Below are 25,944 nucleotides of genomic sequence, written 5' to 3'. Positions count from 1 at the left end.
TGGCAAAAGTGTACATCTGACTCGCTCACCTTTATCCACATCCTTGTAAAACACTCTCAAACTCTAAAAGGTTAGAGACAGGACTTCCAGTTTGAGGAATCACAGTGTTCTGTCTTTCATGTGTTCCCAACCAATTTATCCTGGACAGGTACAACTGCCTAGACTTCTCAGGGCACTCCCTTTAAAAGTTAGTATTACATACAGTACTTTCCAGTCGTCCTGTAGGGAGGCTAATTTCAGAGACATCACACAGACTTCTAACAATGTTTTCACAGTTGAATTCCTTAAAAACCCCTCAGGTATGTACCACCCAGACCTGCTGACTTGTCAGGTTTTTGTTAATTAGCCCTAAAAGTGACACTTCTCATGACTTCTAGTTGACCCAGTTATTCAGAAACCTGCCCTGAAAACAGATGCTCTGGGCTATGGTTCAAAGATAGCAGAGAAGCTCAATTATGCATGGCTATCTCCCTGTCTTCCTTTTGCAATCCTTCCACTCCATTGCTCTCCAATGGCCCCATCCACCACCTTGGCTAGTACTCTACCACTAACAGACAGATTTTTCCAAAGAAAACTCCAAATACCTCTAAGCATTCCCATAACAAATTCATTCAATAAGTTTGCACAATACCCCACATGAACTGTATGCACCTAGAATACACCCCAGAATCCACAACACCATTGGATACCAACGTGGTAGAGTGGTTAAGAGTGGTGGGCTCTAACCTGGAGAACCAGGTTCAAGTCCCATCTCCTCCACATGAAGCCTGCTGGGTGACCAAGGGCCAGTCACAGCCCTCTCAGCCCCACTTTACAAGGTGGGAAGAGGAAGGGAAGGGAATTATAAGCTGTTTTGAGACTCTTTATGATAGAGAAAAGAGGGGAATAAAAACCAACTCCTTCCTTCAGCGGATGCAAAGAAATTTAACTGACAGGGAGTCTGAATGTCACAAAAAAAATGAATGTCTAGACTACTTTGCTTTTTAAAGCATACAACAGCAAACCTAAGCTTACCAATGAATATGTCAGCATCTGGCACTGTTTGTCAAAAAAGTTTGCTCCCAGTGTGTTATTTTAAGGTATACACCTACAATGTACTTAATGTGAATCTGCCAACAGGTCTGCCTTCTGCATTATATTATATCAACACAGAAATCCATCAGGTAGTCCATGAGAGGAAAAACCCAAGGGAAAATGTTTGGCTGGGAAACATACATTAGATAGCAGAAAGGTAGACAGAAAACAGTCCTTGCAAGTTTTGTATAATCAAGATTTTCATTTGCATAACACAAAAGCTGCTCCCCCACCATTGTACAAAAACACAGAAAAACCCCTTGTTCTTTTCCCCTGCTCTCCCTCCCCCCCAACCCTGCCGGCCCACAATTCCAAATGCCGCAGACATCAAAAATTTGATAAAACCAGGGTACAGTTAACCATTTCACAAATTTATTTCACAAATTTAGCAAAAAGGTCTGAAGGCATGAGACCTCTTAAGAAACATCCATGCAAAGGGGGGCGGGGGGGGGGAGCACACTGGAAAAAAATCAATTAAAAAACCTCTAGTGTTCCAGACACCTATTTTTTTTAATTACTATATACAATGAAGTTCCTGGTTGCAATATGGGAAAACTCAACAGAACCACTACTGTAAGTTTTTTTTTTCTTTTTAAAAAATCACATGCTGTTTTAAAGCAAAGAATTACACAGAATAAAATTTGTTTGTTTGTTTGTTTTCCTTTTCAAGGCAACACAACTAATATAACAGTACTGACTGAAGTGGTGACTTGGTTGTATAACTTTCCCAACCAAAATGAGCAAGTCTGAACACAGGTTGGCCCCCAACTATGAACCAGGATGCACACGCATGCATATCCAGCCGAAGTCGGCTGGAACAGATCATTTGAGCCGGGAAAGAAAAGTCATGCAAAATGCAAGTTACGTACATTCATTGTGGATTTCTTATATATATATAATTAAAGCCCCAGACCAAAATAGTAGCCTGTGAACCAACATGGCCAGAGAACTCAGGGTGACTCCCAACTGCTAGGGAGAACCAGCTTGCGCAACTTTGAGACCCAGCAAGCCAAACGCAGAATACCAGCCATGTACTACAGGCCATCAGCGGCTCGATCAAATTCTTTTGGCTGCTTGATTTGGGGCTACAGAAACCTGAGAGCTTCGAGCCCCTGACAGCTCACAGTACATGTGATCTTCCAAGCCGAATAAAGCCCACAAGTTGTGCATGGGGGAATGATGGGATTTCCGTGAAATCCCCTTTCCAGTTCTCCAGTTGTGGTCATAGGACACTCACCCTGTAACAAGCAACCGATAAGTTGTACAGAGAGCAAGTGAGGCAGCGAGCGGTAGCCGCCCTGCGATGACTGAAGACAGGCTCTCTAGCAAGTGCTTGCAGCTGTCACCTTGGCTCTGACAGTCCCCCGGAGGTCTGACTACCTGGTTGCTGAGTTCCAGCTGCCCTGCAAGCTGGATCTAAGTATTATGGGTAATATACAGTGCTGAGGCAGCTGGGGGAATGCAGAATTTTAAAAAGGCAACCGCCTCCGTAGTTGCAATCACGGTGACTTCTTAGTAGGAAGAAAAACACAGTGCCAACCAACGGAAGTGCATCGTTGTACCCTGTAGCAAGAACCATTTACAAAGGCATCACAATATAAAATATTTCCAAAAGGAAATCGATTTCCTTTTGAACGTCCTGGATGTACAATCTCGCACCTCTGTGACTGATCAAAGTAAGCAGCAGCTTCTAGTCTTTCCTTTGACTAAACCTGCGTTCACTCTAAGGATACGCTCTGCTGTGAAGATGGAACACCAGCTGTTCTCTGGCCTATAACAGGACTTTGGCTTTTCTTTTGAAGGCAGAGAACCAGGCGTTGGCGTTGCAGCACCCAATTCTACTAAAAAGCAGCTAACAAATAACGAAGGAAACCACTGCGATGCACAGTGCTTGGTTCTTACGTGGCTGGAGAGTGTCTCTTTGCAATTCATACCAAAACGAGCGAGGATTTTCGGAAAATGGTAAAAGAAGCCTGCTGCTGCATTTGTATTCAAGTCACACTCCTAAAATTCCGAACAGAACCAAAAGCAATTCTAGGGGAAGGCTTTCATATGGCCCAGAATAATTATTTTCCGTTAACTCTCTAGGAGAATTTGGATGGCCAGAATTTCAGCTGCCTACTGAAGGTGACCGCTTAAGAACTAGCAAGGAACGAGCAACAATTGGAAAAAAAAAAAAATCTATGCTGAGCTACGACAAGGGGAACGCACTTAACCTGCCAACTCTCCACAGGGAACTTTCCAACGATTTACAACAAGCAAACCGAAATGCTTCCATAGAGGGCAGGGCATTTCCCTCCCATCCGTGACAACGTTTGGGATGAAGCAGCCCTTTCCGTTCAGACTCAAAGTAACCGCTAACCCCAGCTACTGCTCCAGGCCTCTCTGACCAATGCCGTGCCACAGGAAGGAAAAGCAAAAACCTGGCTGGCTCCTTCCTGCTTCAGCACGGCAGGTAGGAGCTGCTGAGAGGCAGTAACCGGGCAAAGCTTCGGCAAAGGAATGAAGAGCAGGGCTACACGTAAAAACAGAATACAGGAGCAATAAAGTGGCTGGATGCAGAGTCAGAAGGCCAGATCACACGGCCTCAATTTACAAGGAAGGGGTCACATTTTTTTTCCCCCTGAGTTCATCTATGTTAATCATTCTTTGCGAGGGGGAATCTAGAAAAACATGCCCGGGAGGGAGTTGTGCCCTAGTCCTCTGGTTTGTTTTTTTTGGCAGACTTCTCGCAAGCAAAGCAATAAAAAGAAATGACGCCTTCGCAGCTCGTTCTGCCACCTCTGGAAATCCACACTGCTGCATTGCATGGGCAGGCAGGGATAAAACTGCAGCAGCCCCAAAAAGGAACCTGTGTCCCTAAACACCAAAACCCAAGATCCACTGGATGAGCACTAATAAGAACAGACGGCTCAATCACAGAAGACGTTTGCAGTCTCCAAAGCCCTCATTCTGAGAAATTACCTTTAATCCCAGTTTTTGCTTACTCAGCAGAGGCTGCTCCCTTCTTCACCTACGTTTCAGAGCTTGTTATACCTTTTCACAAAAAAGGAAAGTCATTTCCAGGCACCGGCTAACCGATTGCGTCAGAAAGGTACTGCTTGCACTGTTATTAAATGAGCAGTGCCCGCTCCAAAAACCAGCAGAGTGGTGTTTGCCAGCCCTACAAATTACAGCGCTCCCCCATTGATCCTTAGCCACTTCGAGAGGGCTCAGGAAAGATTCTCTCAGGAGGCTGTGGTCTATATCAGAACGACATCTGATGTGCGCTGTTTGTCATTTAAGATGATGACTGAGTGCTCATTGCATCTGATCAGGCCTGGACAGGAAGAACCCAAGACCAGATGGGATGGAATGACTGGGCAGCTCTGGAGTCCAGCTGTTTGGAGAAAGATGCTACTTAAAATCAACTAGATTACTGCAAATTCCTTCACAGCAGAAACTCCAGACTTCTCTTGTTCGCAGGTCCCAACAAGGGCAAAAGAGAATTATCTCAGAGGCTGTCGTTTCAGTCATCAGGATCTCCTATGCACAGGCAGGACTCTCTGGCTGCTGGGTGTCTGTGCTCACGCGACTAGGGCACATGCCACCTCCGCAGCTAAAAAGCAAACACACAGGGTTCCCTTGCTTGAACCTCTGCAACTAAGGCCAAACTGCTTCAGGCGGTAGATAAGGACTCACGTGACCGAAAGCTCTGCCACACCAAAATAAAACTTTTCTACATTGAAAGCTAGAGAATACTTTCTCTCCAACATCTCATTTCCCGTGTGCGCGTGTGGGAGGAGGGGAGCCGGTGGATCCCTTTCTGCAGTGGTACAACCCGGACACAGGCTTTCTACATCCAGAAAAACTAACCCTTATGCTACTTTTAAAAAGAAGGTTTTGGGGAAAATGAGACATGAGAGGAAAACTCCGCTCAAAGCAGGAGTGAGCCGCTCATAAGGCCACCTCCGTGGGATTTCTCACAATTTCTGCATAACACCCAGAAGCTTCCTTTGCAACAAACGGATTCACCAGCGTTGCCATCAGCCTCAACCTCAACCGCGTGGTTGAAGTTCAAGCTGAGGAAATAAAACCACCGTGTCTCGGAAAGCCTAGCGCTGCGCTGGAGATGGAATGCAAGGTTTGTAATGGTTTTTTCTTTTTTTTTCTTTTCTTTTTTTTAAAAGAAAATTGGTTGCATACAAAAATCATACTACAACTGCGAGTCACCACTTTGTTATGAGAAATTGGCTGGCCTCTTTTGGGCTTCAAGCTTGTTCCGCGATGTCCTGCTGCTGTTTCTGTTGAAGTTTGGATGCTGGGAGTTCCAAGCCTGCCCATAACATGGGCTCGGCTTTCCTCATAATGAGCTCGATCTTCGTAGCCGTCATCGTTACATAACTCCTTTTCACATCGATCACCTGGAGGAGAACATGAAACACGTTGTTAGTCGCCCTGAGCCCGCTAGGGGAGGGCGAGATATAAATATAATAAAATAAATGAAGAGCTCTTACGCTTTCGTGTATCTCTCACGGCCACCACAAAAATGAGATCCTCAACACACTGTTCCAAACAGAAATGTTCCCCCCCCCCTTTAGGTAAATCACACAAACTGTAATTGCCACGCATCAGATACCTGCCATGCTGTTATGCACCAGTACAAAGCTGGGGAGGCCTATCCGCTTCTCTTAGCAAGCTCTATCAGAATGAAGTGCGCAACAAAGTAGTCCTGTTCAGACTGGGGACCCCAATTTAAAAATCCCCCATGTACTAAAATTTTCAGTATGCTTGTGAACTAGCTTTACCATGCCTATTGAATAGGTAGTTACCATTGAGCTAGACTGGTGTAGTGGTTAAGTGCGCAGACTTGTATCTGGAAGAACCGGGTTTGATTCCCCATTCCTCCACTTGCAGCTGCTCGAATGGCCTTGGGTCAGCCATAGCTCTCGTAGGAGTTGTCCTTGAAAGGGCAACCTCTGGGAGAGCTCTTTCAGCCCCAGCTATCTCACGGGGTGTCTGTTGTGGGGAAGGAAGGTAAAGGAGATTGTGACTGTTCTGAGACTCTGAGATTCAGTGTATAGGGCGGGATATAAATCCAATATCATCATCATCATCATCTACATTTTTCCAGGAGAGCAAATTGCTCAATGGCCACTGTTGTCCAGATCATGAGTTTCTTCCCAGTGCCCTCAAAAAGGGGAAGTTTGGAAATGAAGACAAGCGATCTAGGGAGACTGAGAAGAAGAAGAAGAAGAAGATATTGGATTTTTATCCCGCCCTCCACTCCAAAGAGTCTCAGAGCGGCTCACAATCTCCTTTACCTTCCTCCCCCACAACAGACACCCTGTGAGGTGGGTGGGGCTGGAGAGGGCTCTCACAGCAGCTGCCCTTTCAAGGACAACCTCTGCCAGAGCTATGGCTGACCCAAGGCCATCTCAGCAGGTGCAAGTGGAGGAGCGGGGAATCAAACCTGGTTCTCCCAGATAAGAGTCCGCAGCAGCAGAGCAGAAGCAGCAGTTATAATTCCACACACCTCACCCAAATGCCTAAGGCTAGGAAAATACTCTATTGCACCCAGCAAATAGGCTATTCTCCCAATGTTGCAGGCTTGCAATAAATTGGAATTCACACATGACGAACTGAAAGCCTTTGAGATTATGATGTGTTAAACTGCATTCCAAAACAAGGTGACAGACAGAGACGCACTGGGGCATGTTTAACTCAATCAGGTCAAGACACACAAGTAAGAGAGATACCAGTTACGCATATGCCGAAGGCCAGGTTATATTTGCATTATAAATTTCATCTCTTACTCAGTCCTGTCACTTCAGAAGTTACAAATGCCAAGCACTTGGAAGCCATTAAAAAAAGAGCACAGTGGTGGAATCTAGGCCAGAACATGTTAGAAAGCTATCTGATATTTTCCTGAATGAAAATGCACATGTACTTACCCCCCATAAACTCAGATTCTGATTAAACTCCTTATCGCCTTCAAACACAATGTGGATATTTAACTGAAAAGGTGGAAAAAAGGTTATGCAACAGCAAGTAAACACACAGCACTTCGGATTCTAGCGCGTGTTTCTTTATTCAACAAAGGCTGAAGTCCTAAGTGTGCTCATTAGAAAGCCTCATAGCATTCAACTGAACCTCCTGAGAAGCGAATATGCTCAGGCTCACACAATCCACACCCTGACAAATGGCTGCAGGTCTAAAGCCCACCTGGGTCTAGTATTTCTGTTCAAGTGCAGCCTCGAAACTTCAACTCTAAGCGTCCCCCAAAACAGCAGAGACTAAAATTCTCAGTATGTTTACGAACTAGCTTTACCATAGAACTAGACAGTTTTAAACTATACACACTGTACATCTAGTTGTGACTGGTTGGAGCAATTAAGTTTGCACCCATCACCGGGGCAAACTGCAATAAACAGGGACAGGATGTTGCGGGACTTGCATTCCACAAAACCTCTCCCCTTTTAGAGAGACATTCTGAAGGGTTTTGCTCCATTTCAGACATCAACCCTCTGCACCTGTGCAGGGGTTGGACTAGATGACCCAGGAGGTCCCTTCCAACTCTATGATTCTAGGAACAGGAAATAACTTACCGTATTTTTCGGTCCATAAGGCGCTCCGGACCATAGGATGCACCTTCCTCCTGGGGGGCGATCCGCTGCCTCTGATCCGGCGCTTCCCCCGCGCCTGCCTGCCTGGCTCCATCTTCTTCAGGCAAGCGCTGGGATCGCTCCACGTGGCCCCACCGCAAACCCAGCGCTTCGCAAGCGCCGGCTGCGGAGGGGGCAGCGTGCTTCCTCCTTGTCTGTCTGCCTGGCTCCACCTCTGATGTTTAAAGCAAGCGCTGGGATCGGAGGGCGGAGGGAGCGATCCCAGCGCTTGCTTTAAGCATCAGAGGTGGAGCCAGGCAGACAGACAAGGAGGAAGCACGCTGCCCCCTCCGCAGCCGGCGCTTGCAAAGCGCTGGGTTTGCGGTGGGGCCACGTGGAGCGATCCCAGCGCTTGCCTGAAGAAGATGGAGCCAGGCAGGCAAGCGTGGGGGAAGCGCTGGATCAGAGGCCGAGGCAGCAGATCGCCCCCCCCAGGTACGTACCTTCGGACCATAAGACGCACACACTTTCCCCCCCACTTTTTTGGGGGGGAAAAGTGCATCTTATGGTCCGAAAAATACAGTAACTCAAAACCCTTGGGTGTTCTTTGGATCACCTGTTGAAGTCACCTGGAGCTAAACGTTTGGAAAGCTCCTTGTGTGATCGGTTCCTCGCTTGTGGTACATTGTGTTCTAACACACGGAGGAGCCAGTTGCACTAAATGCCACGCACACACACCCAACATGACAAGTTTTAAACACTCAGCTAGAACTCTCCTTTGTGCTGGATCTCCGCAAGCAGGGAGGAGTTTATTTTATTTTATTTTATTTTTGTGCCAAGCCATAGACAAACAGCAATTCTTCCTGCATTTACAAGAGTGGTACCACATTCTTTCCCCTGAGTACATAGATCAGTCATTAGTCAGGCAATGAAAAATTTTTAGAGGTAGAGAAAAAGAGAAAGGGAACCAGCACTAGTAAACTCACCATCGTGCTGTTTGCTTCTACGCGGCTGAGTTCAGGAACAGAGTTCTTGGCATATATTGAAATGGTCACTTCGCCTCCAGTCTGATGCCAATCGTGCCTGCATGGAATCATCTTTTTCCCCTACAGAAAAAGTGGGAAAGAAACACACAGCTTGGCTGCGGTCTGCCTAGAAATCCTGCCTACACTTTTCAGAAGAGGAGGACAGCCAGAAGGCCATCATCATACGGTTTTCATCAAGGTAAAGAACGTGAGAAGGTCTGTGCAATAAAATAAACTGAAACCCACTTCAAGCTGGCAGATGCGAGATTTGCCCATTTACGCCCCCCCCTCCCGCAAGACAGAACAGACTCTTGAGGTGTAAATGAAACATTTACGCTAAAAGACATTCCTTAATAAGCATCCCTTAATAAGTGTAATAAGCAGTTACAGCAGTAACAGAGGTTGGATTCTGTACTGAAGTGACAAGTTACAACATGAAAAGGAGATAAAAGTGTTTTTTTTAAAAGTTAAGAGAGACAAACAGACTTCAGGTACTGGCCTGGGAAATCCACATGAAGGAATGGCCAAGGGCTCAGCACAAAGGACTACGAAACTCTGAGCCAGCATCCTTCAGCACAGTTTTTACTGAAGAGTCTCCAAAGGATTCCCCAACTTAGCTGAACAAAGACCTTCCCCCCCTGAAACGGTTCTTCCCGTTTTCTGAATTGCACTTTGCAAAAGGACAGCAAAGAAAAGAATCCTAGAAGAGCACCAAACCACCATCTTGTAAAGAGTCAAGCTGTTTAACAGATTTTTACACACAACAAACCTCAATTCTGGCTGCTTCTCAGCATAGACGAAGTTTGCCCCCTTGTATCTGATACGCATACATCCCACCTGCCTTGGATAATTCTTTTCTACAGTCTGCTAGCTCAAATAGATGGAAAATGCCATCATTTTGCTTCAGTATAATTCCAGCCCCCACCCCAGTGTCATATAGAATTTTGCTCACAAGCATCCCAGAACCTCAGCACAGGATTTTTAGGGGTTGCAAGAGAAAAGGGAAGGCAGGGAAAGATTCATATGCATGAGCAAAGGCTCAAAGGACACAACTCAGCCTAAACGTCATTACATAGGATATGCAGTCTGGGGGAATTGGTATGTACAGCTCAACTTTCTTTCTTCTCCACAAGTCAATGTAACAAGGCACAAAGCATATCCATTCAGACAGATGTGAGTTAAAACAAAAGCCAAACGCTCCCCACTCTTTAATACAGTGATGGATTTGAAATGAGACTCTAATTGCACTCAGTCACCATAATCCTCTGAACTGTCCCTGTTCCAGTTTGATGGAATGTGGGGGAGACAATAAGGCGGCAGGCAACATAACTGACAAGCAGGCATGCCGGCTCTCCAGCAGACCATACATCCTGCTTCACCAAACCACAGCAAAGCCGGGGAAAGCTCTTTTGGATATCATTCATACATGGCAGGAGCACCTCCATTTTCCTGTCATTACCCCAAATGCTTTCTCGGAGAGATGGCATTACTAAGCTTTCACCCTGCTTAGCTCTACATCAGTACAACTTAGGGCTTTCCTTTATTGGGGTGTTCAAATCCCTTCTGATGCCTGCTCTGTAAGATTTTAAGAACGTAAGAGAAGCCATGTTGGATCAGGCCAATGGGCCATCTAGTCCAACACTGTGTCACACAGTGGCCAAAAAAACCCCCACCCCAGGTGCCATCAGGAGGTCCACTAGAAACCCTCCCCAACACTGTTGCCCCCCCCCACCCCCAAGCACCAAGAATACAGAGCATCACTGCCCTAGACAGAGAGTTCCATCTCTATCTTGTGGCTAATAGCCACTGATGGACCTCTGCTCCAGATGTTTATCCAATCCCCTCTTGAAGCCATCTATGTAAATAACTGACACCACATTTTAATTGCCTCTAGAACACAGACACTTACCCTTAAACAAAGTATGGCGGGAATTGTTATTTGGACCAAAGGGAATTGTTATTTGGACCACCTTGGAATTCCACCCCAACTGGGCAGAAGCTTATGAGAGAGACAGCCAGAGGTGCATGTCTCACTGAAGCCAATAGAAACAAAGAAAATTAATGAACTGATACAAGTACGCTTGGGTATAGAGCCTAGCCAAGGATATATTTTCAATCCAAACTCTCATAACATAGCCAAGGGCCCCCAAAGCAGGCCAAAATTACTTACAACATCCTTCTTAATCCACACGTGTGTTCCTGTCGTACAGCCCTCTTGAGCCAAGAAGGTATTGAAGTCTGATGTTTTCCTCTTGCAGCAACTCCAGTATTTCATCCTGCGGATTTAAATAAGTTTCAAGAAATCGTTTGGCTACAGCGGCACTCCTCCCGACTTCCATTCTATAGGTAATATCAAGCTAATTTTCTGAGAAAAATAACGTAGGGTTTATACAGACGTTAAGGAAGCCAGGTTGCTGGGTACGTGATACTGACCCTTCGTGGAATATAGGCACACCTGAGTGGTATGTGCATTCTTCTTCCATGCTGTCTGGTCCTTCAAATGTCTGCAGTAAACATTAGAACAAAAATCAGTCGTTTGCTAGCCAATGAAATGAAAGACAGCAGCCGACTCTCAAGCTGGTGGAACTCAAGCAGTTATTTGTGGACTGAAGAAGTCCTTTAGTAGGCACTTCCCACATCGCTCTCTAACCACTGATAAAGAGGATCATGGGCAAATATCAGAACTACATATTGTAGTTCTTAGTAAGCTATGAGAAAGGGGTCACACAACACTTTGGAAAGTCGAGCCTGTGAACTGTTGAAAAGAGGGGACGAGGTTTTTTAAGCATCTGACCGAATGCGGCGTGAAATCTGAATTCTTACCTTTGTGCAGCCCCCATTTTTACACGAAGTCCCAACCTTTATTTCATCGCTATCCTCTTCTGCAAAAGAATGTTTCATTCTCAGAAGCTGCAGACATGGTTACCCCCCCCCCACCCTCCTCAAGTTTATATAGGTACAGAAGAGGCAAGACTGTGGGGCTGGATCCAGACTAAACTAGTAATTTCCACCCTCTTCCCACTGTAGTCCCCCCTACCCAAATTCCTCAAGGTCCACTAACCGCAGGGGCAGCATTTTGTACCCACGGGAGGGGGGAGACAGGGAAGTTCTATTTTGTTGATAGAAAATCTGGATCCAACGTAGGTTTTAGTCCCTTTTTTGCTATCAAGCCACAGCTGACTCATGGCAACCCTGTAGAGTTTTCAAGGCAGGAGATGTTCACAGGTGGCTTGTGATTTGCCTGCCTCTGAGCCAGAGCCCTGGTATTCCCTGGCGGCCTTCCATCCAAATACTAGCCTGGGCTGTCTTTACTTCGCTTCCGAGATCCGGTTAGCCTGGGCCGTCCAGGTCAGGGCGTATTTTTTTTGCCTTAGCCACGAGAAAAACAATTAGAACGAGACAGCTCTCTGCCTAGTGCCCTGAACTGTAATTAATACTAATGGGGATATGAAATACAGCAAGGCTGGCACGAGCACACAACACTCTCTCCCCTTCCAAGGCTGGCGTGAACACACAACACTCTCTCCCCTTCCAAAGCTGGCACGAGCACACAACGCTCTCTCCCCTTCGAGTAACGTTTGGAATCCTACCAAACTGCATACCTTTTTTAATTTCGTTCTCTGATGACAGTTTGAGCTTGTCCAATGCCTGCTTCAAGGAAGCGGATACTTTCAGCGGCAAGTAAGTCATCGGCTCATCTGGGCTAGAGGACGGACAGAGGCATTAGTTGCTTTGGCTGTCAAGGTTAAAATATAAAACAACTAAACAGCGGCTTTAATATGCTTCCAAGAGAAAGCATGACTTTAGCCAGTCAGATCACAGGGTTGCCGTTACGATTTTATTTTTCATTTCCGCGACTTTCCCTGACCAACAATTGTCGATTTCTCTGATCACCATTCAAATATAACCACAAGTTAAAAAATGAATAGGTCATGTTGCATTAATGCAAGGCTTAATGAAATGTTCCACGCTACAACGGCACAAGTCTCAACTGCAAAAATATTTGTCAAAGTAAGAGATTTAATATCAGCTTCTTTCAACATTAACTGCAGCAACATCTGTTTTGCAACTGCACCAAAAATTTCACCAAGATACAAACTTCAATTCAAGTAAACTCTGAATGCTAACAAGAACTTTCCAAAACTGGGGAAGTTTCACTTTCTGGTTCCAGAAAGCATAATGAGCAGATCAGCAGCAAGAAAGGAAGTGGAGTTTCTGCAATCTAGAGAAGCAGACAACCCTCATTTGCAACTTTTGCGCATGGGAGAAGTCAGGAAAGAGGGTGAGAGAGCTGGTACTCCGTAAACTCCAGCAGGAACAAAATTTACTTTGCATGGTGTAGAGAAGAAAGTGCTAGTTGTCTGTGTAATCCAACAGTGGCAAAACTCATTTGAAACTCTGTGCTGGGTTTAGCACATGACAAAACATCCATCCCATACACATGCATGACCCCAAAACATGCTTATCTTTATAGTAAGTTAAATGCAGTACTAACAGGTAGGAATGAAAAGAGTTAAATGTTTAAAGTTTGTATATTTTGCTAAACGTTTAAACTGGCCTTGCTTTGCAAATGCTACAGGCAGACCTTGGAAATCATGCAGGGACAGAGCTCAACAAACACACTGGGCTGGTAGCTGGGGGTGGAGCTGAGAAAAAGGTGGAACTGGTAAAGGGCATCATAAAGTTTTACTTGTATTCTGCTACTTCTCTATTTCAGTTGCCACAAGAACAGATCATGCTCTTGCAGCAGCAGGTCAAAAATCCACTGCTAGAATATATTTTAATCACAATTTCCCTGACTTCAGGCCAATTCCTCTGACTTTCCCTGCCCAATTACAATTTCCCTGACTTTCCAGAAAGTGGCAACCCTGAATCACTACCAGAAAACCGGTCTTCAACTGTTACACAGAAACTTCACATGGAAGGTCACATCTTGCTTTGTGCAGACATCAGTGGAAATAACTGCTTGCTTGCTTTTGGTGGGTTTTTTAAAAGGTGAAAAATGGAAGACATCTTTCAAGGTTATGTGTCATAAAAAATGCATCCGAAGATTAAAGCCCAACCCCAGACCTGAAAAGGATGATGATGAATGATCGAGCTCCGTCCTGTCTACTACTCTGACTGGCTAATGCTTCTCTGGAGCCTCAAGCAAATCCTTTCCTAATCCTACCACTGGAGAATTTTTTTTAAGCTAGGAATAGTCCTAGGAACTTTATATATGCAAAGCCATGTGCTTTATCTCCAAAATGGGGCCTCTCCCTTGTTCTCATCTTCCTCAATTTGTTATAAAACCCAACGGTATCCGAGTGTCACAATTCAACATTGAAATTTCTGAGAACCTGACGAAGATGCATATATGATAAAGAGGGGGTAGCTTTTCCAAATGAAGTGGATAAAGGGCACTGGGGAGGGTTATAGGGTATTTTGCTCCCATGTAATTGTAATAAACATCCTTCGAAAATAAGTCGGATGGTTTTGCTGTTCCTTCTTGTCCTCTGTGCTGCAGTACCAGACAGAGACTGACAGCAGGAGCTTTTTAAAAGGCCCTTTTCTCAGTAGGAGGAATGTACGTATCTAGACAAATCTCAAGCCTGTAAATGTGCAGTTGATATTTTTTTCATAGTTTAAACTGTTACTTAACATGCCTATTTTTAACACTGCAGGTGCATAAATACTGCATCCACCTTCAAACATACAGGACTTACATAAATACACTATCAACTGGAAGTATATTTGACATGAATGCACAATCTCAAGACAGTACCTGGGCCTCCGAATCGCTTCCACTGGCTTTGGTGCCTGAATGATGTGTTCTTCAAATTTAGGTTTCAAGTCGGCTAGCTCTTTTCGCTCTGAGGTAGTTTTGACTTCAGGCTTGACTGGCTCGGGTGGCTTCTCGCTGTTATGGAAGCCCTTCGTACAACCCTGTTGCAGGGGGGGAAAAACACGCTTGCACCATCAACTGTGTGTCATTCAGCTTTACCAGTGTAATTCTGCAAGCTAATCCTGATGCTTCATCTCTTGACAACTGCCAGAAAATGCCACACTCGCAGTAATTCAAACTGACTCCTTATATGTTTCTCATGCACAATAATCCGGACACATATGCTTTCAAAATTATGATGCATCTGCGGGTAATGCAAACATCCTTGAAAATGAGTATGTCTACTCAAAGGGTATTGAAACAAAACGTGCAAGTAGTAAATCCATAGAAGTTTCACAAAAATCTATCATCAGACGATGTTCAAACACGTGAACCTAAATTCTGCCAGCTGCCGCTTCCGGGGAACAGCGAATGATTTTCCACAGATACGTTTCTAAGAAAAAGGGCTGCTGTCTTTTAGGAGAGGGGATGTTAAAATGTCATTTGATCAATTCAACTTTAATCGCAGAGGACCAGTTTTAATTAATGGGGCTGAATATTAAAGGGACGCCAGGTCCATACTAGCATGTCATTCACGGAAGTAAAAATTAAAATGTTTTTCTTCCTAAGTATGCATAGTAGCTTTTATTTACTGAGCTGTACATAAGCATACTAAAATATTTAAAATGGGGGGTGGGATGTCAGATAAAAAGTAGGTGGGTGAGAAGGAGGGCAGGAAGCATGGAAAGAGAAGAGGAAACGGGAGCTGCCAGGAAGAGGGAAAGAGCAATCAGTCAGGGGAGAGGATACAAGGGAAAATGTGATGTCCCCTACAAGTCCTTGTGGGCCCCCAACTCTATTTTTACATAGATGTTCTGAATAATTTTAAGCTCTCAATGAAGGTGAATAACACAAGGAAGCCCCTTCATAAGAGTAGTTGCTATGGAATGACTTCTTTCACTAAAAATGACTGCATGTTCACCCTTAATTTCATTTGAACTATGCCCAAACCTGCATTTTGTTTGACATTCAAGGTCAAATTTACTCTGGCTGTTAGCATTAAAACAGTGTGCTCAGATGCAAACAGAATCTCCATAGCTTTAATAGCTTAAAGGAGAACGTTTCATCAACCCAACTGTTATGCAAGCACAAGAAAAACCACATCTGCTGAGAACCATTGAGAGGCCCAGGATCCTGCCCTCCTTTTGCATCAGGTCATCCTAGCATGAAGTGATCGGCTGAATCAGGATTTGGCAAACAAGGATCAAGAGAATGTTGCAGTAACTACTAACAGTGTTACTAATACTCACCACAATGCTTAAGAAATCAGAGAAGTCAGTGGTTCTCCTCTTGCAACACGACCAGCCCTGTAAAAAGTAAGCATGGTAAAAAAACATGGGGGGGAAAAAAACTTCCAACTGCATTCTGATTGAAAAATCTCAAAATAATCATAAGAACATAAGAGAAGCCATGTTAGATCAGGCCAATGGCCCATCCAGTCCAACATTCTGTGTCACACAGCGGCCAAATATATATATATATACACACACACACTGTGGCTAATAGCCACTGATGGACCTCTGCTCCATATTTTTATCTAACCCCTTCTTGAAGGTGGCTATGCTTGTGGACGCCACCACCTCCTGTGGCAGTGAATTCCACATGTTAATCACCCTTTGGGTGAAGAAGTACTTCCTTTTATCCGTTTTAACCTGTCTGCTCAGCAATTTCATCGAATGCCCACGAGTTCTTGTATTGTGAGAAAGGGAGAAAAGTACTTCTTTCTCTACTTTCCCCATCCCATGCATTATCTTGTAAACTTCTATCATGTCACCCCTCAGTCGACGTTTCTCCAAGCTAAAGAGCCCTAAGCGTTTCAACCTTTCTTCATAGGGAAGGTGTTCCAGCCCTTTAATCATTTTAGTTGCTCTTTTCTGAACTTTCTCCAATGCTATAATATCCTTTTTGAGGTGCGGCGACCAGAACTGCACACAGTACTCCAAATGAGACCGCACCATCGATTTATACAGAGGCATTATGATACTGGCTGATTTGTTTTCAATTCCCTTCCTAATAATTCCCAGCATGGCGTTGGCCATTTATTTATTTAGACTATTTATATTCCACCCTATCCCAAAAAGGGCTCAGGGCAGATAACAACATTATAAAACAGTATAAATAACAATTAAAACATATCATATCATAAATTTGATCATAAACAGTTACAGGCGGTGGCTCAGTTAGGCACATGCTATATAGATTAAGAATCAATTACATTTGCACACCTACTTTAAGAGCATCATGAAAGACTGGTACTCCTGGGTGATACGTGCATGACACTAAAAAAGACCAAAAAAGAGAGGAAAATGTCAGTTAAAGATGCTTTTGATTTATAGGTTGGGTTAGCAATTTACTCCATTCTTTAACTCATTTAATCTGGTTTAACTACACAAATATTTTCAGCAAACCAGAAACACCCACCTGCACACAAGAATCATTAATAAGAAGGGTCCTGCTGGATTAGACTGGTGGTCCACCTAGACCAGCATCCAGCCTAACACAGCAGCAAACCACTTAATATGGAAGGCCAACAAAAGGGTATAGAGGGCCAAGGCCTTCCCCTGATGTTACGCCTTGGGTCTAAGGTTCAGAGGTTAACTACTTCTAAATGTGGAGGTTCCCCTCAGTCACCATGGTTAGTACCCGCTGATAGACCTACACTCCATATATCAATCTAACCCATTATAAGAACATAAGAAGAGGATGCGATTTAATTTTAAAACATTTTAAGAAGATGATATTGGATTTATATCCCGCCCTCCACTCCGAAGAGTCTCAGAGCGGCTCATAATCTCCTTTATCTTCCTCCCCCACAACAGACACCCTGTGAGGTGGGTGGGGCTGGAGAGGGCTCTCACAGCAGCTGCCCTTTCAAGGACAACCTCTGCCAGAGCTATGGCTGACCCAAGGCCATTCCAGCACGTGCAAGTGGAGGAGTGGAGAATCAAACCCGGTTCTCCCAGATAAGAGTCTGCACACTTAACCACTACACCAAACTGGCTCTCCTGGTGGAGGCAGTATAAACATTTAAAATATTTATACTGCCCCCACCAAGAACCAAGATAGACTAGAAAGGTCCGACTTTTATTATACCAGAACTGAGGTGCAAACAATCAAGGAACAGTTACCTTCTAAAAACCTACTGAAGGTATCAACTTAACATTTAAAGAAAGCCAGTGAGCGATCTGAGTCAGGCAAAGGGTATTCCAGTGAGGGAGTGCCACCACTGAGAATGCCCTGTCCTTCATCGCCACCTGAAAGGGGACCTGAACCCAAACCTCTTGAGAACTAATATAATGTCTCAACTTTCCTCTAGCACAAGGATTCATGCAGCAAATACAGTTACCAAAAACATCACTAATACATCCCCCTCAAAGGTGCCCCTCATAACCAGATGAGTACTAAAGGGGTAATATGCTCTGTAATTCCTTGGAAAAGGGGAGAAGCAACACTATTTTCAGCACTATTAGCATAAATATGAAAGTTACTGTTCAAATGAATCCTGCTTTACAGAAGCGTCACTCTGGATTTAGCAGCTCAAGTTGAAAAAGTAGGGGCCACTTATAAATTCAGTTCCTTCAGATACTTCCTCAAGGTTACTTGGAAAGATGACTTTCACAAACAACAGGCAGGCCTCCTTTTACTTTTATCTCTGTAGGCCACACATCTGCCATAAACGATGCCCAGCTCCACCTGCCTGCTTGGTGCAGCCCTGCTTGTGTTGCAGGTTCTCTCGAGAAAGAACCCAAGGCTGGGATGTGGAGGACGAACCAGTTCTGAATGCCAAAGGGAGCTCTGCGCTCACATTTCTTGAAAACCAGCTCCTCGTGCTGTCAAGCAAACCCCACCTAAAGAAGCTCAAGGCTTTCACGCTGCCACCTTTCATCCCTTTCAAACCCACCTCTTCCATGAGGTCACCTGCTTGAGTCCTTAATGGCAGCGAAACCCAGGGACATATTTCTAAGTGTTGTATCCATGCTTCTGCCATCCTACTGCCACCATTGGTTTATTAAAGAGCCAGTTTCGTATAGTGGTTAAACGTGCGCTCCTATCGGGGAGAACCGGGTTTGAAGAAGAAGAAGACGACTGCAGATTTATACCCTGCCCTTGTCTCTAAAACAGAGACTCAGACAATCTCCTATATCTTCTCCCCCCACAACAGACACCCTGTGAAGTGGGTGGGGCTGAGAGAGCTCTCCCAGAAGCTGCCCTTTCAAGGACAACTCCTATGAAAGCTACGGCTGACCCAAGGCCATTCCAGCAGATGCAAGTGTTCTCCCAGATAAGAGTACGCACACTTAACCACTACACCAAACAGTCTAAACCATTATTTACAAGAAGGTATTGGATTCCCCACTCCTCCACTTGCAGCTGCTGGAGTGGCCTTGGGTCAGCCATAGCTCTCGCAGCAGTTGTCCTTGAAAGGGCAGCTTCTGGGAGAGCTCTCTCAGCCCCACCTACCTCACAGGGTGTTTGTTGTGGGGGGGGGGAGGGTAAAGGAGATTGTGACCACTCTGAGATTCACAGTAAAGGGAGGGATATAAATGCAATATCTATCCAATAACAATTATGCACCCACTGTTGTCACATGTAACTGCCTGGAGAGGATGGTAGAGCATCCGCTTTGCATGCAGAAGGCATCAGGTTCACATGTGGCTTCTGACCCAGGCTTTGACCGGGCACAACTCAACCATTCCGGTAGGACAAATACCACAATCAAGCCACAGTTAACCTCATTTTGACCACTGTGTAACAGTGTTGGACTGGATGGGCCAACGGCCTGATCCAACATGGCTTCTCTTATGTTCTTATGTGACACAGAGTGTTGGACTGGATGGGCCACTGGCCTGATCCAACAGGGCTTCTCTTATGTTCTTATGTGACACAGAGTGTTGGACTGGATGGGCCATCGGCCTGATCCAACAGGGCTTCTCTTATGTTCTTATGTTATGTTCTCTCTTATTTCGGTGTTTCTTTTTTGGGAGATTTAAGCACATGTTGGAAGTCTCTGCCACTGAAAGCAAAGGGGGACAAATACACTTAAAGTTGCCCTATACAGAATCAGACCATCGGCCTATCAAAATCACCACTATCTATTCAGACTGACAGTTCTCTGGAGTCACGCATCACCTCCTCGCCTGACTTTTCAATTGGAGACGCTAGGGACTGGAGTGGAGATCTTCTACATGCCTAGCAGATGCTCTACCACTGAGCTACTGTCTCCTTCTCCTAGTCTAAATTTACATTTTACTCTTGTCAGGGCACTGGGCTGTGTTCCAACAGTTGTTATAACACAACATTACACTCCTATTAATAGTAGTGATAATGTCGTTTCGGAAGGTCTGCAAGAGAACAGCTAGATCTGAGTCCAGTAGCACCTTACAGACCAATAAGATGGTGTATATACTTCTGGAGATCTTGTATAAGAACACCACCGATCCAAACAGCAATGGAAATTTCTTTGGTGAAGCAACAGTTGTGATCAATGCGCCCTATAAGCTGTGGAATCTGTGAGCAAAAAATGCTACTTTGTGAGCTACTGGCATTAAAGTTGTGAGCAAGTTCGGCTACATAAATTAGTGTGCTCTGGGGCAATCCTTCATGAGAAAATAAGAGAAGCCATGTTGGATCAGGTCAATGGCCCATCCAGTCCAACACTCTGTGTTACAAAATGGCCAAAAAAACCCAGGTACCATCAGGAGGTCCACCAGTGGGGTTAGGACACTAGAAGCCCTCCCACTGTGCCCCCCCCCCCCCGCCAAAGCACCAAGAATACAGAGCATCACTTGCCCCAGGCAGAGTTCCAAAAATACACTGTGGCTAATAGCCACTGATGGACCTCTGCTCCATATGTTGATCCAATCCCCTCTTGAAGCTGGCTATGCTTGTAGCCACCACCGCCTCGCCTTCCTGAGCTAAGACAAAAATGTGTAAGCCAGAAGCTAGAAAACTGTGAGCTAGCTCACACTAGCTCAGCTTAGAGATAAATATGGTTGTGATATATATATATTTTAGTATTTGTGTCCTTGCATCCATGGTGACCACTGGTGACCCTTACTGGGACCTGGACATTCTTCAGAGAGGTGGCTTGTTGCCTGCCTCCATGTCCCAGCCCTGGCATTCCTTCAGAGGTCTCCCCCTCCAAGGACTTGCCAGGGTTAGCAAGATCTCACAAGATTGGGCTAGCCTGGGCTATCCAGTTACGGCAACAGTTCTGTTCTATTAAAGCAACAGCCTGATGAAGTTTTGGAAAACGGCATCCACCAACACACATCACGAGCAGTGCTCAGGCTCCTCTCCAAAGATAGCTGAAAGTCATTAGTAACTCAAGACCACTGTTCGCTTGTTGGGAGCATAGAAGGATGTCCCCAGAATAAACCTGAAACATTATCGGGGTCATGAAGTGACTCAAATATTCATCCAGTATAGTCTAAACCATAATTTACAAGAAGATATTGGATTCTGGATTTATATTCTGCCCTATACTGTGAGTCTCGGAGCGGTCACAATCTCCTTTACCTCCCCATCGCCCACAACAGACACCCTGTGAGGTAGGTGGGGCTGAGAGAGCTCTTACAGCAGCTTCCCTTTCAAGGACAACTCCTACAAGAGCTATGGCTGACCCAAGGCCATTCCAGCAGCTGCGTGGAGGAGTGGGGAATCAAACCCAGTTCTCCCAGATAAGAGTCTGCACACTTAACCACTACACCAAACACGACCAGGAAGGGGGAGAAAACTGTAACAAAAAGTTGCCAGAGGATGCAGAGATGGCTACAGGAATAGCGTTACAACGGGATTAAGCAGATTCATGGATAAGAAATCTATCAGTGGCTACTAGCTGTGGTAACTGAAGGGAACCTCCACATTCAGAGGTAGTCAACCTCTGAATCCCAGAGCCAGGAAGATGACATGAGGGAAGACCTCTGCCTCTGTGCCCCGCGGTTGGTCCTCCAGAGGAACTAATTGGCTGCTATCTGATATGGGATGCTGGACTAGATGGATGACTATTCTGGTCCAGCAGGGCTCCTCTTATGTAGCCATGAGGGGTTGAGGGGGAAAGAGTAGTAAAAGTTTGACAGGAGGGGGGAAAAAGTAGTAAGAACAGGTGTCCTTCCAACAGTTTCAGGTGAGCTACATTAAAAAAAAAGGGTGCAAATGTAGCCCCCCTTTGCCACCAAGGACTGAATGGATGGCTAACTGGGGGTTCATTTGTGATAGGTAAATAGTCCAACGTTTATTTCTATATGAGCTTTTGTGAGTCACTCACTATCCATCTCTTCCAACAGATACATGAAGGAAATGTGTGCTGGGGCAACTGATTTGAAGGGAATTTAGACTTTAAAGCTGTCACTTGCTCCTAATTTTGGGAGAATGGCAGGCAACAAGGAAGAGAGAAAGAGCTATAAATACAGCACCACGTATTAACACACCATGTGCATATGTGGGGGCAGAAATTCAGGACATCCTGCATTCCCCACCCTCATTTTCCACATAGAACGCCTGCTGGGTCAAAAGGCAAACACGGTGGCACTAATTATATACACTGTGGGCGCCATTATTAATGCAAGTTTCGTAACAACCGTTTCGTTTTATAGATGGGCCACACACCATGTTCATTGTATCGCTGATCAGTGTACATTATTACCTCTACCAGCATTGTCATCTCTGACTGTTACCATTAAAGCAACGAAACCGTGCGTCTGTTAATATGCTATTATTGTTAATGCCACGGTCACCACAATACCTGCCTCCCACTCATAGGCTACAGTTGTTTAATCACAGCAAACACATTTTTGAAAGAGGCTTTTTTTTTTTGCCAAGTTAGTTTATATATGCTCTTGTGCAACCTCCACCTATGGCAAGGGTTGAAAGCCTATGTTCAGACGACTTATGGTTTAAAGCAACCCCATACCCTGGAACTAAAACTTAGTAATGCTGGGAAAAGAGAAAGAATCATTTTCCTCTCCCTCTGTGTGTGTGTGTGTGTATGTATATACATATGACTTTGTATACACACACACACACTTTTCCTAAAGGAAATGAAAATGCCATTATTAAAAGCTATTAATGATAAATGTTGATTATGATATAAACACACACACGCACTTTTTCGAGAGGAAAAGAAAATGTTATTAAAAGCTATTAAGGATAATGATATGAACACACACACACTTTCTAAAGGAAAAAAAATATTATCAAAAGCTATTAATGATAATGATATAGACACACACACATTGACACACACACACTTTCTAAAGGGAAAAAATGTTATTAAAAGCTATTAATGATATAAACACACACATACACACACACTTTTTCTAAAGGCTAGTAATGAAAATTAAATGAAATGAAAGGCTAGTAATGAAATGCTAGTAATGAAAATGATATAAACACACACTGACGCACGCACATTTTCTAAAGGAAAAAATATGATCAAAAGCTATTAATGATATAAACACACGCACTTTTTCGAAAGGAAAAGAAAATATAATTATGAGAGGCTATTAATGATAATGATATAAACACACACACACACTTTCTAAAGGAGAAAAAAAAAACATTACAAACTATTAATGATAATGATATAAACACCCACATAGACGCACACGCTTTTTGTAAAGGAAAAAGAAAACGTTGTTATGAAAAGCTGTTAATGGCCAATGTTAACTTAGAAGATGTAAATCAGCACCTGGGTTCAACCCCCTAGCCCCCTCCCCTCCCCTCCCCCACCTGCCACGCCCCGCCCCCTGCCCCCCCGCGCGTGCTTCCCTCTTCCCCTCCCCCCTGGCCTGACCGTCCGTGTTGCCCTCGGGGTCGAAGCGCTGCCCACATCCCCGGTTGTAGCAGAGCTGAGCCATGGCCGAAGGGACGGAGGGAAGGAGAAGCCGTGGCGCTCGCCGCCCCACTGCCCGCCGAACGACACCGAGGACGAGTGAGGCGAGCCGGCCCAAGAGAGCCGCTTCTTGACAGGAAGGAAGCGCGGTCAGCGTCCCCGGAAAAAGCCGAACCGACCGGCGCCTTCGGGAACCTTCACGAAACTTCCCGGCCGGAGTGGAAGCTTAGAGCGCAAGCGCGAAGAAGGCGAGCGAACGCGCGCGCACGAATAGGGCGACAGCAAGAAGAGAGAGAGAGAGAGGGAGAGAGCGCGCAACGTGCAGACATGCGCACTACAGTGGTTTGAAGCTGATGCCCGGGCAAAGGAAAGTTGGGCGGGGAATTTAAACGGGTGGGCAATGCAATCTTTGGGAAAGCTTAATAGAAGTTTACAAGATAATGCATGGGATGGAGAAAGTAGAGAAAGAAGTACTTTTCTCCCTTTCTCACAATACAAGAACTCGTGGGCATTCGATGAAATTGCTGAGCAGACAGGTTAAAACGGATAAAAGGAAGTACTTCTTCACCCAAAGGGTGATTAACATGTGGAATTCACTGCCACAGGAGGTGGTGGCGTCCACAAGCATAGCCACCTTCAAGAAGGGGTTAGATAAAAATATGGAGCAGAGGTCCATCAGTGGCTATTAGCCACAGTGTGTGTGTATATATATATATATATATATATATATATATATATATATATATATATATATATATATATATATATATATATATATATATTTGGCCGCTGTGTGACACAGAATGTTGGACTGGATGGGCCATTGGCCTGATCTAACATGGCTTCTCTTATGTTCTTATGTTCTTAAAGCTACTGCGATGTTTTTTTTAGACTGCAAGCAGTAATTAATTCTTTGAAGAATTGGAAATCCTCGACTTATCTTTTAATGTTTTGTTTTTGTGGTGGGCTCTCCATCCCCGTGGCGCAGAGTGGTAAAGCAGCAGTACTGCAGTACTGTGATCTGAACTTCTCCGCTCACGACCTGAGTTTGATTCCGGCGGAAGCTGCATTCAGGTAGCCGGCCCAAGGTTGACTCAGCCTTCCATCCTTCCGAGGTCGGTAAAATGAGTACCCAGCTTGCTGGGGGGGGAAATGTAAAAGACTGGGGACGGCAATAGCAAACCACCCCGTAAAAAGTCTGCAGTGAAAACGCTGTGAACGTCACCCCAGAATCGGAAACGACTGGTGCTCGCACAGGGGACTTTCCCTTTCCTTTTCCTCCTTCCTTGGTGCCATGGTGCAGAGTGGTAAAACTGCAGTACTGCAGTCGGAACCCTCTGCTCACCAATGAGTTCGATTCCAGCGGAAGCTGGATCAGGTAGCCAGCTTGAGGTTGACTCAGCCTTCCATCCGTCGGAGGTCAGTAAAATGAGTACTCAGCTTGTTGGGGGGAAAGTGTAATGACCGGGAAGGCAATGGCAAACCACCCCGTAAAAAGGTCTGCCGTGAAAACGTTGTGAAAGCAGCGTCACCCCAGAGTTGGAAACGACTGGTGCTTGCACAGGGGACCTTTCCTTTCCTCCTTCCTTGGAGGTTTTTAAACAGGCCATCTGACAGCAATGAAGATCCTGTGAATTTAGGGGGGGAGGTATTTGTGAGTTTCCTCCATTATGCAGGGGGTTGGACTAGCTGGCCCTGGAGGTTCCTGCCAACTCTATGATTCTAAGCTGCCGCTACTTGCATGGGAAATTTCTGGAGGTTGGGGAGGTTTGAAGAGGGGAGGGAAACCTCAGTACAGTTTGATGGCCAAAGCAGCTATTCCCCCACCCTGAGGCTGATCTCAGTGGGCTGGAGCGGAGACCTTGATTCTGGGTGATCTAATAAAAGGATGTGAGGAAAGCTGCGCTGGATCAGACCAGTAGTCCATCTGGTCCAGCATCCTGTCTTAGAATTCCAGTTCATGTTTCGAACTGCCTTTCTAGTTTTCACATATGCTCGCTAACACAGAGAGGAGCTGAAAAGTTCATTAAAGGTCATGTGTGAATTCAACTTTTTTTTAAAAAAAAATAGCTTTAATACACCCCCAAAACACAAATGATGCAAAGCTGAAGTGTCAGTTTAAAGTTGATGTGTCGATTTTCACTGCCACAGGAGGTGGCGACGACTACAAGCATAGCCAGCTTCAAGAGGGGATTGGATAAACATATGGAGCAGAGGTCCATCAGTGGCTGTTAGCCACAGCTTATTGTTCGAACTCTCTGTCTGGGGCAATGATGCTCTGTATTCTTGGTGCTTGGCGGGGGGGGGGGGGTACAGTGGGAGGGCTTCTAGTGTCCTGGCCCCACTGATGGGACTTCCTGATGGCACCTGTTTTTTTTGGCCACTGTGACACAGAGTGTTGGACTGGATGGGCCATTGGCCTGATCCAACATGGCTTCTCTTATGTTCTTATGTACTGGACCAATGTGACTGCCCTCCAAAACTATCTTCTCCTGTCCAGAAACC

The 25,944-nt window shown here is 45.1% G+C and overlaps 1 protein-coding gene across 1 annotated transcript; it reads right to left on the bottom strand.

Moving 5' to 3' along the window:
- Positions 1-1,256: 1,256 nt before the first annotated feature.
- On the bottom strand, positions 1,257-23,758 carry CHORDC1 (cysteine and histidine rich domain containing 1). Its single transcript, XM_060234954.1, has 11 exons — positions 23,401-23,758; positions 16,836-16,885; positions 15,857-15,913; positions 14,448-14,608; positions 12,286-12,386; positions 11,507-11,565; positions 11,117-11,187; positions 10,854-10,959; positions 8,645-8,764; positions 7,008-7,070; positions 1,257-5,477 (listed from the first exon to the last, which is right to left on the bottom strand). The coding sequence occupies exons 1-11, from the start codon at positions 23,462-23,464 to the stop codon at positions 5,325-5,327; spliced, it is 1,005 nt and encodes a 334-aa protein (XP_060090937.1). The 5' UTR covers positions 23,465-23,758; the 3' UTR covers positions 1,257-5,324.
- Between the last annotated feature and the right edge of the window lie 2,186 nt (positions 23,759-25,944).

Source organism: Heteronotia binoei, chromosome 3, assembly GCF_032191835.1.
Source record: "Heteronotia binoei isolate CCM8104 ecotype False Entrance Well chromosome 3, APGP_CSIRO_Hbin_v1, whole genome shotgun sequence".
Taxonomy (NCBI): Eukaryota; Metazoa; Chordata; class Lepidosauria; order Squamata; family Gekkonidae; genus Heteronotia; species Heteronotia binoei.
Note: the sequence above shows the minus strand (reverse complement) of the source record. Positions and strands in the feature narration are given on the sequence as shown.